Source organism: Tachysurus fulvidraco, chromosome 9, assembly GCF_022655615.1.
Source record: "Tachysurus fulvidraco isolate hzauxx_2018 chromosome 9, HZAU_PFXX_2.0, whole genome shotgun sequence".
Classification (NCBI taxonomy): Eukaryota; Metazoa; Chordata; class Actinopteri; order Siluriformes; family Bagridae; genus Tachysurus; species Tachysurus fulvidraco.
Window position 1 is genome coordinate 8,163,725 of NC_062526.1, and position 16,447 is coordinate 8,180,171.

Below are 16,447 nucleotides of genomic sequence, written 5' to 3' on the forward strand. Positions count from 1 at the left end.
GTTTCTTCTGAACTGTTGGAAATAGAGGGGAAAAGAATTGCTGTCTGTACTTCCTATCGTAACCTTTATAAAAAGAACCATCAGTTTTGGATCGTTATTTGCTGCCTTGCAAAGAATGCCAAATAACAACAACAACAAAAAAAGATTTCTAAATTCCACGTTTATAAACTCACAAAACATGAGCTAAGGAGATGGAATAATTTTCATGTCCAACAATAATTGTGTTTTGTACACAGGCCAGATGAGAAGACTAGAGGACTCGTTCTTTACATGTGCAATGGGTGAACGAATGAGAGAATGTGTCGTTGTGTGTTCTGCAAATACTGGATCGGCAGTGGAAAAGTGGCAGCATGTGTATACAGCTAAGTCCTTCCAGTAAGAGGGAGTGAAAAGAATGCCTTTAAACATCTAAACACACAAAAGAGATGTGAGAGAGGGTGAGAGAATGACAGAGAGCATAGCGCACTGAAATATCTGCTGCTTAGGCTCTCCACAATGCACACACCTGCTCTGCGTGCGTGTGTGTGTGATGTGTGTGTGTGTGTGTGTGTGTGTGTGTGTGTGTGTGTGTGTGTGTGTGTGTGTGTGTGTGTGTGTGTGTTAACCTGCATCCTTATTTTGGACATGAATTCCTCCAAAGTACAGATCCCTCTGAACACTGTGCTTCATCACCACCCTGGGTTTCTCCTGCTTTAGCAGCCTAACGTCACCAGAGCCACTTCTAAAAAGGCACTCATAAAAAGAAAATGGATGGAAAAACATCTGTTCGGGAGCAGAGAGGTGCTCAAATGTGGATATGACACAACAAATAATCATTCAGTTATCAATAGTAAGCATGAAATGATTTCGAGGAAGGTGGTGGAATCTGCTTTGACTTCCATTTGCCTTCAGGTGGAAGGTTTTGTAAAGTCTGCACTAGTGAAGTGTTTTTACTAATTGTGATCCTACGGTTCTTTCATTTAAATCCAAACTATTCCACTCACATAATCATGCACAGAATTGTAGCTGAGAGATAAAGGTCATCGTTGACACTGGCATTTCATTAATAACTCATAAACAGTCCATGAACTCTATTAGTCTTTCACAGAACCACAGGACCTCTTGACTTGTACAAATGGCTGGTCTTAAATCCATTTTCCCTGCCTATTTTTCATGACCTTTCTGCCATGTCGACTAAATAACTTGCTGGAAATGTGTTCACCAGCATTTCTTAGAATCAAATGCGGTAAAATATCTGCTTCAAGTGGTAATTGGACTGCGTCAAAGTGAGGCTCAGAGGGTTCAGAGACTTTGCTTGCAGTTTGCAGGTTGCCAGCAGATTATAGGAATAAACAGACCTGTGGGCGGAGGAAGCATTAGATTTGTGAAGCCTTGGGAAGCCTTTTAAGAAGGACGACAAAAAGAGATCCTCCTAAACCTAATGAGGCATGAACGTCTTCTGGCAAATTCACACACTCTGGATTAGGCAGAGAAGTCAGCACATTCCATATCCATACTGAACGTATCCTGGGGCCCAGAAAACGTGCGGCCCATTTAAATTTTCAACACGCCGTTGGATATGAAACGTAATTTGTATGAAGCTGAGCATGATCACTTGGGAAAGATCCATCCTGTGCTTATTCACTGAATCAGCATTAACACGTTTCGTTGAAAATTCTTGAAAAAAAAATCAAAAAATAAACACAAGAGCATATGGGCTAGACTTTTTCACACCTATTGAGTAAAGGAAATCATCCATCGCTCAGACAGCAAGAAATCTGCTTCTAACAACGAAATCCTTCACAAGTGGTGCTTGTGTGGTGGCTTGTCAAAAGCAATTAAGTTGTAAATCAGCTGATGATTGCAAGTGAATGTGAGAAACTGCCTCATTTTATCTATTCAAAAGTCAACACCGAGTCTTACCATCGCAGCTCAAACACTGCTCTCACACAGGCATGCCAACCTCAAACGTTCCTCAGTCTAGGTTATTAATGTGAGGGGCTGATAAAGAATGGTGCTGAACTGTCATAATGTTTTGGGGTATTTTTTTTTTTATCAAGTTCAGACAGTGACTGGCAGCCAGAAAAATCAACTCTGTATATATGAATTTTACCCAAAACCCAGTGACCTGAGCCTTAAAAAAAAAGAAAAAAAAGAAAAAACTTACTTCAAATTCATTCATTCATTTTCTACCGTTTATCCAAACTACCGCGTGTCACGGGGAGCCTCAGGTGTCATCGGGCATCAACCCTGGACAGAGTGCCAAACCCATCGCAGGGCACACACACACACACACACACACACACAACAGACAATTTTTCCAGAGATGCCAATCAACCTACCATGCATGTCTTTGGACCGGGGGAGGAAACCGGAGTACCCGGAGGAAACCCCCGAGGCACGGGGGGAACATGCAAACTCAACACACACAAGGCGGAGGCAGGAATCGAACCCCCAACCCTGGAGATGTGAGGCGAACGTGCTAACCACAAAACCACCGTGCCCCTTGCTTCAAATTATGTGTGATAATCTACTAGGCAAACCAGTAATTTAAGTTAGTTCATGTATTTGGTTAATTTGTTTCACTCATGTTTTTCGACAATTTACAGTCTAATGTGTTTTCTTTATATGTTTTTGTTTAATGTATAATATTTAATATATGATATGATATATGATATTTCTCATAACTGGGTCAAAAGATCCTACATTCCTTTTTCTGGTAAATTGTGCTAGTTACGATGAAAGAACACGTTACTTCTTGAACACAACACAATACACAAATAAACTGGATTCAGACAACAGCTGACCATATCCCCATCCTACATAAACTCATTCGTTTATTTGTTCATTAAATAACAAGCATTTGGAGGCAGAGAAACTAAATGTCTGCTATGTACAGATGACATGCTGGTGCTGTCACCAAAAGAGTGACACAAAAACCTCTCACTGCAGGATTATTACATGGATTATTACTGCTGGAGTATCTTCAACCACTGAAATCTTGTGGAAAAAACGTCTCACAAAGAAAGCCAACGGTGTCCTGACTCATTTATAATCAGTCTTGCGGCGGCAAAATAATTCAGGCATGTGGAATGGAACATCATTGTAGTGGACAAAAGTGTTAAACCAATCCATCCAGGCCAATTTAAAACAAGCAGAGAAAAAAAACAGAATTGAAACTGATTCCAAATTGACACCATACCTTACTATCATTAAAGATTGCCAAGATCCTGTCAAAGTAGTGTTTTAGTGAGCGCAGGCTGCCTGAAGAGAGACTGACAGACAGAGTTGGCAGCTCAGAAGGAACAGACTGTGCTGCACTTCCTCCCTGAATGCAGCAAATACACCATTAGAGACTCTTAAAGCAAATTCTACTTGAATTCCTTCATATAGGCAGTCTAGTTCAACTCACCTTACCAACTCATCATATGGGAGAGAAAGCAGACTGCATTCAGCTGGCAGCTCAATGTGTCCTGTCACTATATGAGGGAGAGAGACTGACTCTTCAGTAATTAACATCCATCCGTCTATTTTCTGTAAAGCTCATCATACTCAGGCTTACAGGGAACCGCTAGTCTATCCCAGAGACTCAGGGTACAAAACGGAGGACACACTGGACAGGGGTGCCAACCCAATCACATACATACATACACATATCCACTACACACTACAGACAATTTAAAGATGCCAATCAGCCAGCAACACATCTTTGGACTGGTGGAGGAAACCGGAGTACTGTACCTGGAGGAAAAACCAACCCGCATGTCGTAAACTCCATACACATGGCGGAACCTGAGAATCGAATCCACAACCCTGGAGGAGTGAGGCCAACATGGTGACCAATCAACATGGAGGCCAATCATGGTGACCAATTCGACTGTTACCCCCCAAATCAACCATCACCCACCGGCCACGCGAATATGCAGCAAGTTAATCTCATTTACTTTTTCCCACTTCTTATAATTCAAATTCAAATTCTATTTATTTGTATTGTGCAATTCCCATTGTCTCAAGTTAGCTTTACAGTAGTATGGAAACAGAAAAGAGAGAGAAAAATATAATAATAATAATAATAATAATAATAATAAGAAGAAGAAGAAGAAGAAGAAGAAGAAGAAGAAGAAGAAGAAGAAGAAGAAAAAGAAAAAGAAGAAGAAGAAAATAAGGATATAAATAAGTAAATGAATATATACAATTAAAGTTTAAAATTAATTTATGTATAAAATTAAAAAATGAACTTAAAATGTAAAATACTATATATCTATCCCTATACCTAATGAGCAAGCCGGAGGTGAAGGCGGCAAGGAAAAACTCCCTGAGATGATATGAGGAAGAAACCTTGAGAGGATCCAGGTTCAGAAGATTGATTGTGTGACACTGGACAGTAAATAGTGTAAATGTAAATAATGTAATTTCTACAAGTTTATAATAGTGCAACCGAGAGCTCCTGAGGAACTAATGGGTCATCGGAAACTGAGTTCAGCACAGACCGGATTGCTGATAAAAACCAGACCATACAACTTCTTCTTTCCCATTGTTTTCTCTTTTTTTGCCATTTGTTTACAATGTCTTCTTATTTGTGTATGTGCAGATTTTTTTTATGCTTTAAAATGTGCTAAATGTGTATTACTTAATACACTGGCAACATTATGGTACAAAAACTATAAAGCTAAAGTTAAATCCAATTGAACACTAATGTAGGGTATTTTATTTTATTATGCTAGACTATTCTCTGGAGATGTTCCTAATTATTTTCTTACATGGTAACATTGTTGACACCCTAAAATGTTATTAAAAACAAAAAACCTCGATAACAATCTGCTACTCTTAAATTGTGCTCAGTCTCTGTGGACTCTGTCATTTCCTTTGACCATAAACTGTTTCACTGGGATAAAGTTACAAGTTTGCACAAAAATAAAATCAATATAAGTTGAAAGCCAAAGTGATATGGACACAAAAGTCACATCTGTGCTACACATAGGTTTTTCGGAGCGTGTCTGAAAAAATAAATAACAAAAAAGAAAAACTTGGAATCTTGAAAGAATCAAGAACTTTATGAAGGGATGTTAAGGGTTCTTAGCTTCCTAATAGTGTTTTCTTGGCGTGCTGGTGAATAGGAAAAAACTCTGCTGCAAGGTTCTACACAGAATCATTACATGTAAAACCTGAGGGACATTTTGGATGCCGGTATAACACGTTACAATCATTCACGCTCTCGTAGATCACAAAACTCGGGACTTCTGGTAGTTCCCAGAATATGTAAGTCTACTAAAGGCGGAAGAGCGTTTTCATATTTAGCTCCCAAATTTTGGAATAGTCTTCCAGATAGTGTTCGGGGCTCAGACACACTTTCCCAGTTTAAATGTAGATTAAAAACTCATCTCTTTAGTCAGGCGTACACATGTACACATCCCATAATATTGTGCACTATTATATCAGATTTGCAAATATTATGAACAGCAGATATGTTAATCCCTCTCCACTGCTTCTCTCTTTCTACCCATCCCGAGGCATCCAGAAATTGTACCAGCTCTAATCGTCTTCCGTGCGATGAAGATTTTGGACCACTGAGACAAGGCAGTCCCAGCGAATCCTGAGGCATCCAGAGATCTATCTGACTGTATATTTATAATTACACCCATACCCAGTGTCACCCATATGAGGATGAGGTTCCCCTTTGAGTCTGGTTCCTCTCAAGGTTTCTTCCTTACCATCTAAGGGAGTTTTTCCTTGCCACTGCTGCCTGAGTCAACCCAGACTTGCTCATTGGGGATATATACATACACAGTGTGAGCTAAATCTATCTTATCTTAATCTTGAATTTTGTATTCTATTAATCTTTATATTATTCTTTATAATAACCTTTTGTTCTATGTTAATGTTCTGTAAAGCTGCTTTGAGACAATGTCAATTGTAAAAAGCGCTATACAAATAAACTTGAATTGAATCGAATTATAATATTTATGTGCTCCAGACTACTGTACTGTGAAAGGCCTCAGCTTCAGCTGATGACAGTCATAAGCTCCAACAGCATTTGTTACTATACAATAACACAGTTGAGTGTAGTGCATCATGCAAAAGATACGACATTATGCTCTTTCATTTTGTTAGCATTGTCTTCACTATAAGTGCAACAAAGCTGTGATTTCACTCAGAAGTACTTAAAGTTCATAGCAATCAACTCCACCAACTGCAGATTGTTGAGCAACTTGTAATAACAGTTTATAACCATCTACTTTTCATCATTTTTTGTTCCCGGGGTCTCACTTATCACACCAGTCTGTAACACTGGTGTGAAAAGCTGTCCAGTGGCTAAAAAGCACTTTTGCGAATTTACAGCCAGCCAAGATTCTTCATTCTTTGCCAACAGCAAATTCTTGTGAATAAAGGTCTGCTGGAGGACAGTGTGTCTCGGTGCTTAGATATGGAGAAACATATTCCATCTAGTACCTTTTCAAGTGGTGCAGATTTGAGTTGCTTGGCTTCTTTCCAAGCCAGCTGAATCAAGAGATACAAAGGATCGATTTATGCGAGTACTTTTAATAATAGAAAGCACCTGGCTCTTTCATATCAATCATACATGACTACGTTTCCCACCAATCTGAAGGACTCACAAAGGCTACAGAGGAATAGCATGGAATGCACTGGCACCTGACATTATAGCTGACATCTCGGGTGCTGAGACACGGATTACCGTCCAATTTATCTCTTTTTTTTTCAGAAGCTTAGCTCTATCTAAACAGCTCTGTACTTCAAAGTGCACGACAAAAACAGGGGCAGCAACGGATGGCTGCAGACTCTCAGGCAAAATTGGCTTAGTCCAGCTCCGTTTAAATTGTGCAATCACTCACACTAAAATTGAGCCTTTTTGATCTTTGGGGGGAAAATTAGCTTGATGCAAGTAGAGGCTAAGATTTCCTTTCTACTGTTCCCCGGTGCTCGGCTAGGACAGGGTATGTAAGGACAATGATGGATGCTTTATGACCATCTTTCAGTGGTTCAAAACAGATTGTGACATGTCAAATTATTTTATTTCTTATTATCAATGATCCATCCCAAGTACTGTATATTACCTTGAACATTATGCCATTTACTATAGGCCAGCTACGGTCATTTATTAAAACGGTGAGTATAACATGTAGCATTATTATTTAACGTTATTACAAAGAGTCATTAGTTTCAATGAGTACTTATAAATGCCTGGCCTGGAAGTAGAACTACGAGAGCATTTAAAGGCAGCATACTTTTCAAGAAGAATTTCAGATTACATATATAGGATCAGTATGTTTCTGGTAGACTGGCTGATTCAAAGAAAAGTATTATAATCACATAGAAATGTCTGACGTCGTTAAAAGCCCATTATATCGCAGGATTATTGCTGCTATAGTGACATCTTATTTACGAGGACTTGTATGGCAGATGTTTATTCTTCCCTCATGTATGCGTAGGCTTCTAATTGATAACTAGTGTAAAAATGTCTTTAATTCCATTTGAATGTATATTTTTTAATAAATATGAGATTATTCTGATTATTTTTAGGCATGTTACTTATTGTCTTATTTGAGACAATATACCTATTTCAAGGTATGGGTGCAATCAGTGTTCCAGTTCATCCCAAAAGTGTTCAGTGTGGTTGAGGTCAGAGCTCTGTGCTTGAACCTTGAGTTGTTATACTTCAATTTTGGCAAACCATGTGTTCGCGAGGCTCGTGTTGCACACAAGGGCATTGTCATGCTGGAACTGCTTTGGGCCTCTTAGTTCCATTGAAGGGAAATTATAATGCCTCAGCATACAAAGAGATCCGTAACCATTGTTCACTTCCAACTTTATAGCAATAGTTTGGCAAAAGACTACATAAATACAGCAAACCTTCAAAATCAGTGACATTTATTTGCTTTGGGGTATGTGATACAACCACAAAGACACTGTGCAAAGAAAGCAATGATTATGACACTTCAGAAAAGGTGACATGCATAAAGCAAAAATATATAAAGATACACAGAAGAGATTGCTGGACAAAAGGACAAACATCAGGACAGATAAAGCAGACACTAATACTGGTCAATGCAAGCTCATAGCAATACACAATGTACTTTTGTAATATCCAGAATTTTAACAAAAGTTAAAATCTATGAAAAAGATAATATAAAAATATCTAGAGCTGTGACGGCTGCTATTAATCTGCTATCATGATCATCAGAAGCAAGAGTGAAGTGTCACGTATAAGATAATTCTGTTCAAGTGTCTACTAAAACTGCAACAGGTTTATCTGTGGGCCAAATCATAGTCAAATTCTTTCCACGTTTAAACATCTCTACTGAATGCACCTACATTATATGAGTTTATTCAGTTTAAGGCCATGAGCTCATCTGGTAAAAATGTTAGAGTATATGAAATTCAAAGATATTTATTTGACACAAGTGTGCCGTTTACTTGATAAAATCATTTCGATAAAAATCTTAGATATTTTATATGTAAATTTTAAGCAGGAGAACTGCTATTTATATCGCAACAATCTAAGCAGAGATTTCTGTAGAACGTGTTTTTTTCTGTGCTAAAAACATTTATAGATGGGTAGAACATGTACAAGCGCATAGGGTCAGTTTCATCGTCACGCTGCTTATGGTGAAGCCAAATGAAAGACAAATAAAACAGACATGTTCCAAAACTGTCAAATGAACCGAGAGCAATCCAGATCTAAACGTCGCATTGTTTTCAAGGACTTTGGAAGGTACATGAGTAGGTATGATGGCAATGGACCCAAAAACAAGACGAAACATATGACAGAAAGGAAGAGACAGGTCTGTGGTCACTCGTCTTCTGTGCGGCTGCCATCGGACTGCTCCTGTGAAACACACCAACACTTCAAATAAGATGAGATGGCAGATGGAAGTACATATCAGAGTTGTAATACCAACAATCAACAATCTGCAGTTCAGGATTAACAGCCGGTCTCAAGAGACTTGGCTGCTGTCACATGTCACACTTGTGTGGGATAACGAGACAAAGCATGTTGCCCAATGCTACACTCAAATATTAACAGATGCTCTAATCCTGACTGGATTAAAAATTGTGAGGAACGATCATGGGCCTCTATTATGAAATCAGGATGAACAGTAGGAGGGAGGCGAAATGCTGACAGAACAACAAATAAATCTTGATCCATATCAATAACTGCCTCCTTGGTATATTAATATGAGTCACTGCTCATACACTACATGGCCAGAAGTAAACGCCTGGCTGTCAGACCTAAATGCGTTCAGACGAACATCCCGTTCCCATTGGATTGTAATATGGAGTTGTCAGTGCGTCGCCTTGACCAACACAAGCTTTATGTTTCTTTTTCTTCAGTTTTTATTTAAGATTGAGAAATCTGAGATTTTTAATGAACTGTGTGTTTTACTACTGTAGTGATAACACCCATGTGACCCATGTAAACCATGAACAACAAAAATGTAATATATGAGCGACGATCTACTTTTAGAATCAAAATAAACTGAATAAATAAGTGTGTTTGTTTTGAAGGGTAGCTAAAGGTAACGTAAACACAGATCAGATTCCATATTTAGGCAACGTGTGCATTCCCACGTATTACATTTCGGCTCAGATTCAGTGAATTATGTCCACAAATGACATTAATTGTTAGTGAGTACTTTAAGCCTTCTATGTTGCTAAATGTCGAGCATCTGAGACACCTTTTTTAAACAGCACAAAGAACACGGTCGTAAAACAAAGCTATGTGCCGCAATGTCAAAAATTCAGGAACAGAAAATTTGGACTGAAGAAGAAAAAACATTTTTTGTGCTGTCAATGTAATACAATGCAACCAAATAATATAATGCTATATGCAGTCTGGTGTATTCGAATGTGTAGTTTGTAATGTGGCAAGGTGATTTGAGATAAACCTACATTCTCTTCCTGATCATCATCACTGTCGTCGTCACTGACCACAGGCTTGGCCTTGACCCGGCTCGGCCGCTTCTTCCCCCTTTCTTGGCTGCGCTCTTCCCGCTTGCTCAGCTTGATCTTTAACTTCACTGACTTAGCTGGGGTGGAAACCATATTGCGAAAAATAAACCAAAAAAAATATATTACCACACATACAATCTTCCTTAAAATTCCAGTGTGTGAAAATTACGTTTTCTTTAGCTTCTAACGTGACACAGGCCTTATGCTTGCAATGGGCAGAAATCACACCAACAAGTAAATTAATCATTAAGAATGACATCAAAAGTGAGCAGCAAAGTTACTCTAAGTCAGTTAACTTAAAGCCTTCTGTGTGATGAAAAGGAAAACCTAGTTGTTTTATAAGGCAAATGCTAATGTTTCAAGCTGATGCAACCACATGAAACATTTATGCAAAATTAATCAAACGCACTGTTGCTGTGTGTTAAGTTTATTTTGAAATCCCTACATGTTTTATGAAATTTTAAGATCAGTGTCTTAAAAAAAAAAGATATATGTTTGGTTATTCATGGAGTCCATAAAATGATGCTTGGTCATAGAGCCATAACAGGAAAAATCAGATCTTTTCTTACACTCAGCATCGGACTCATCCTCATCGTCTTCCTCATTGCTGTCATCCTCACTCTCCTCTTTGGCAATCTTCTGCCTAGCACTCCTAAATACAGACTGCAGGACTATGGAGTCCTCGAAGATCTAGAAGATGGCATCATATAAGCTCAATTATTCATTAATAAAGGAAAAGTTAGACATAATCTGAAAAGCGACTGAAACAAAGCTTGATAACCTCTAAAGTTTTTTTTAAAAGTGTAGTGTGTAAGCTGTGTTAACGTGCCTGAAATAAAACTACATAACCTGTTTAGTGGAGGCACAGAATGCAAAAAATTCCTGGTTCTCAAAGAATGTAGAGGGAGTTGTGTTGAAATACAAATTCTCTTTACAGATGTGAGCATTTTGAAGTAGATAAAATGATGGAATCAATTACAGAGTAGAGAATTTTGGCCCGTAAACCTGCACTTCCTGGCAAAAGCTCCGCGACATTGCAAAAGAACATTCTGTGGAAAGTTAGTCTCAACTCTCATATGGCCAGTATTTAAAGAACCAAGTCCAACTGCACTTCTGGTCTGAAACTATAAGATGTGCTTTCAAAAACTCACCTGAGAGCCTTCTAGATTGTAGGTTTGAGCATTGTGGCAGAGGAGCATTACGTCTTTTTCCAAATCTCCCAGGCTCCTGTACTTATGGTTGCGCACTCTGTCCTACAAATATACACACCACTGATTTAATCATCTCTTAGAATTGGAAATGACAACATCTAAAAAAAAAAAGATGGTCCACTCGTAACCTTATATTCCAAGTGAAATGAACCCAGTAACATCATATTAATTCAATGTCTCGTTGTGAATTGAAAACCTAATTTTACATATCTGCTTGTTCCTGTGATTATCTGTCCTGAGTAATTGAAGTGTCACTCAAGATTTTATCTATCTAATAATGTGTCACAACAGTGAATAAGGATGTTATTAGAGAATGGAGTTACATCTGAGAAAGGGAGGTAGCCATTGCTTTTACCTGGTTTTTTTTTTTGGTTTGTTTTTTAAAAACATACCTTGATCTTCTTGAAGTCCACTGGTTTCCTTATCAGTTCGTAGTACTCTGGGAGCTCTTTCCTGGAAGGCAGTTGTACAAACACCTCACTGAGCTGACGGCCTGATCTGTAATTTGGAGAGAACAGAACCTATTTTAAGAAGATTCCTCTGGACTAGATGGAGAATAATTAAAAAAAAAAAAAAAAACGTGATTGATTTTCACAGCTCCAGTGGAGAACCAAAAAGTTACGCATAGGATGAAGATATTTAATGTCAGTTTTTAAACACCACACATTTCAGTTTAGTACACTTCTTCTGGCAATCACGGCATCTACTTTGTACACGAGAGGCCGTTTTAAAACAACAAATCTGACGTGGATTGATTAATAATTTATATTTTATTTCTGTTTATACATTATAGTTTTAATTTGTTATTTTAGTGAATTTCAATGGGTCAGAAGATGGCTCACGAAGTTGACTGTTGCTGTAAGCAGACTGGAAGACTGATGATAATTAGTAACAAGAGAATTAGCAATTTAGAAGCTTGTGTCTGGGCAATAGCACAATTTAAACCTAACTTTAAAGTGCATCTGTAGTTGTTCTGTGTCTTAGGAGCAGATTCCCAACAAGTGAAAGAAACAATTATATACGAAAATGGAAATCATCCAGAGATGAACAAATTTTGGTCTATAATGTTTAACTACACCCCGAGACAGCAACAAAGAAACTGGAAAAGGTATCAGAGACACTGGGCACATTTATAATAAAGGGCATTTTGGTGTAATTACAGTCTGCTGGATACTTCTATCTTCTAGAAAGAGATTTTCAGAAATAACTCATAATCACACTCATGACCATTTACCTTCACACTCCATGGCCTATTTTATATCAGCTATAGGGATAGTAAATGGAATTGACCAAGAAATAGCATTTTGCCACTAGTGACACTATGAACAATCAAGAAAATTACCATAAATATTGTGCTGAGTATAATTAAGAACTCAAATCGTTTGTAAACAGGAGTAGGGACAGTTATAGAAGCATCTTTAAATGTTTTAGGCTTACTTGCTTGGAATGAGTATAAACAATATGAATCAACCTCTGAGATATATCAATAAGTTCAGTTTTGGTCAAAATGAGCAGGAACCATATATGCTGTAACCATGGAGACACGACAATGCAGCGTGAGCTAGAATTAAAGTGTCGGACCATGCATGACCTTAGTGCTAACGTGTCCTGCCTGTTGTTCCACTTGACTGACAAATGGTGCTTACTCAATCCTTATAGCAAGTGGCCCCAGACTTCCTTAGCTACATGGCAGAACTGCCAGGCAAACCCTATGTGATATTCCCTACTAATCGATGTCAATCTCATCTTAATTATATACAGTTAAAACAGGTCACCACTGCCATGCAGAAAAATATCAGCACCTTGTGAAGTAAGCACGGTCCATTCAGTACAACATCACAGACGTCCCATCTTTCCATAAAAGGGGACAAAAATATCAGAGTATGTGTGCCTCAGTATGTTACATAACCTGCAATAAAATGAAACGTTCTTGGCTTCCCCTGTTAGTGTTTTGACTGGGGTAAATTGATAAAGAGTTTTTTTTGACAGTCAAAACAATAAGAGAGATCAAATGTGAGACAGAGGAAGATCTGAGTCACACACAGGAGAAATAAATTTCTATACACTCATACCCATCTCTGTAGTTGATGACAGTGTCAATGATGGCGCTCATCTGTTTGGTGAGTTTGGGGGGGTTGGGAGAGAGCTTTTCGGCCGGAGGTCTTCCCCTCCTCTTTTTCGCCTTGTCGCTGTCCTCACGTCGGCTGCCTTTGTCTACGTGTCTCCTGCGCTTGCGCTTCTTCAGACGGATCTCCTCTTCCATCTCCTCCAGGTTGCCATCTTCAATGGCCTGTGGGACCAGACACACGAGAAGCTTTACAAACTTGTAAACAAATTTTATAAGTAGGACAATAGCAAAGGTAGAGAAAAAATTGATTTCATAATCAAATACAAATATAAATCTAAAGTGCACATGTGTAATACAGGAAACAAATTTATTTATATTTATATTTCATTACACAGCATGAAGACAAAAGATTACATAACATCCTGCAAAAAATGCAAATTTCACCAAGCGTATAAGAAAGCATATGTGATGAAAATATTCACATACAGTATGTTTTTTCTGGTTCTATATTAAAATGTATTCATTTGTTGAGAATAACAATGCAGTGATAATCCTAACTGCTTCCATAGTGCGAAGATTTTCTCTCTTCGACATGCTTTTGATTTCCAGATTCAAATAACACAAAACAGACGTTATTTCTGTTTTAAGAAGATGCGATATGACTAGGCCAGTTTAATTTACTTCACTTGATTCATATTCATTCCTGAATGTACAATAATTTCACAACATTTCTGTGCACACCATGAGATACAAGGCAGAAGATATAAGGCTTGGAGAATGTACATATCCATGGTGCACAAATCTAGCTGGCTCTATATGGATTGTGATTCATTTCTAGGGACCTAATGCCTATTAGTAATACTTTAAGTATAGTATACATTAAAAAAACTTGAAATAAACTTTAAAAAGGAAAAAAAGGACTCTGGGTAAAACTCTTTATCTTGTAATGACCTTTAAACTTTCATGTTTGGGCTTGAATTCCAGCACATAATAGATCCATCATAACAATCAAATTCTGCTCTTGTCTATTACTTCAACACACCTGCTGAAGATGAAGCCAAGTGCTTAGACAAGGAGGCAAATAATCCAAGGTTATCATAGTAAGGAGATGCTAGCAGTGTTCCAGACCTAATGATGTATTGCAGGTACTGTGTGGCTAGACCGTTCGATTTCAAGAACTAATCAGGAGGACAACAGACCCGAAACAGAAGGTCACTACACACAAAATTGAATGTGTGCCCTTGTCTAAACGCTCAAGCTCTTTCATTTTAAATCGATTAAACGCTGCAACTTTTCTGAGATTCTGAGGAATCCTAAAACCTTAAATGACTACAAGGCGGTTATATTTCACCGCAGAACTACAACGAACAAGAAACAAGATGAAGCTTATTTTCCAGGCTGAAATACACGTTCGGCTTTCGTCACATTAAAACGCGTTACTAAATTGTGTGTGAAAGGAGAAGGGAAGGATTACGACACAAAATCCCCTGAACATGCAGTTTATTATAAGGATGCAGGACTGCTCTGAGAGAGAGAGAGAGAGAGAGAGAGAGAGAGAGAGAGAGAGAGAGAGAGAGAGAGAGAGAGAGAGAGAGAGAGAGAGAGAGAGAGAGAGAGAGAGAGAGAGAGAGATATTATCGATAATTTCCTCTGGAACTTTCTATGTGTGGTGTGGTCTTAGCATGAACGATTACATCAAGATGTTGTCTAGCTTTTATATTGAACTTGTACAACGTCTCAATAAGGCTTATTGTAATTCAGACTGTTTACAAACTCAGTGAGCCATGAGAATCTAAAAACACGTTATAATGCTTCATGTACGGTTGTATGAAAACTACTTTCACAAAACCACTCGGATTTATGCTAGATTGACTCCCAAGATAAGATCTTCATCTCAGTCAAAACAACATACTGTAATAATGACAATCTGAATAAACAAACAACAAACAGTTTTTGTGCCGCTCATCCAGTCTCTGCCCAAATGTACTATGTCCAAGTCTCTCAACTTTCTTCACTAGAGCTTGGCTTCTTGGGGCAGGTTCAGAGCAAACTAGGAAACAAGAACGTGAGCTGGCATCTAACAAGGATGTGTGTCTCAGGGAAATGGAGGTGCAAAACAAGCCGGTTTTTAATGAGATGTCAGATGGCCTGTTTGGGCTAATTTATGTTGTTTCATTTGCAGGACTGTCTGAGAAGTGCTTTTCAGTCATGTCACAGAGACAATTACGCACTAAAAGAATAGAGAGAGTAACACGAGTTGGGAAAGATATCTAATTAGATTCTCTCTATTCAACAATATGCAAAATATTGTTTGCAAAAAAAAAAAAGAATTCATTTATTGAGATGTATTCTGTTGTGTGAGGTGCAGAAAGAATAATAATGTAATAGTGTAAATGAACAAGTTCAAAGTTACACATAAGTAATTGATGTTACAAAAATATTCAGTTATAATATAACAATTAGCAATGAAGATTTATTATGAAAGGCAATAATTTCTTTAAAGAATAGGATTTATAATGATTAAACCTGAGAACATGGTCCAGATCAGTGAGAGAGAGAGAGCAAGAGCAAGAGCGAGAGAAATATGTTCAAACCCAGAATATCTGGTGAATGTAAATGTATTTGGACTTTGATTCATACAAAGCTCCAGAGTGACTCAATATGTATGGCAACTTATATATTGTGAGACGAGGCCTGCACTGCCTCTTTTCAGCTGTATTTCTTTGCACTTCACTGTGCTACAGGCTGGGTACTGTATGGACAATGCCATTTCAACATCGCCAGTGCTGAAGCAAAGAGCAACATTTTCACTACTGTGAAAGTAAGGAAGAGTGCGGCATGAGGACATATCTGTGTTTTTTTCCTCCTCTTGTCCGCAGCTTTCTGGGTCCCACCTTGTCGCAGAGTCTCTGAAGCTCTGCACCACACCACCAACACTTAAGTTAAAGCTTTTTATTGCACCATTCCTGCATTTAAAGACTGCTTCACGTATCCACTGTGAATAAAACTGCACTTGCCGTGTCTGTGTTCGGCCAATCACAGCCTGAGAGTGCACATATATACTGTATATATGGTATATGTTGGACTTAATATATAAGTCAACGTAAACCAATGAGGTGATTTAGAGTAATCCTTTCTCTATTGAGGAGAGATTCTTCTACACATCATTTTGTCCAATATATATAATATAGTAAATGTTGCTCATCTGACAGAATCTATG

The 16,447-nt window shown here is 38.1% G+C and overlaps 1 protein-coding gene across 3 annotated transcripts in view; it reads right to left on the reverse strand.

Moving 5' to 3' along the window:
• Nucleotides 1-7,849: 7,849 nt before the first annotated feature.
• The window catches only part of smarca2 (SWI/SNF related, matrix associated, actin dependent regulator of chromatin, subfamily a, member 2), a 39,361-nt gene continuing 30,763 nt past the window's right edge, over nt 7,850-16,447 (reverse strand). For all 3 annotated transcript variants that reach the window (XM_047818169.1, XM_027138282.2, XM_027138283.2), the window contains 6 exons: nt 13,232-13,449; nt 11,552-11,657; nt 11,100-11,201; nt 10,518-10,638; nt 9,889-10,025; nt 7,850-8,824 (listed from right to left, as the gene is read on the reverse strand). In XM_047818169.1, the coding sequence (XP_047674125.1) occupies nt 8,789-8,824; nt 9,889-10,025; nt 10,518-10,638; nt 11,100-11,201; nt 11,552-11,657; nt 13,232-13,449 (720 nt within the window). In that variant the 3' untranslated portion in view covers nt 7,850-8,788. The remainder of the gene's footprint in view (nt 8,825-9,888; nt 10,026-10,517; nt 10,639-11,099; nt 11,202-11,551; nt 11,658-13,231; nt 13,450-16,447) is intronic.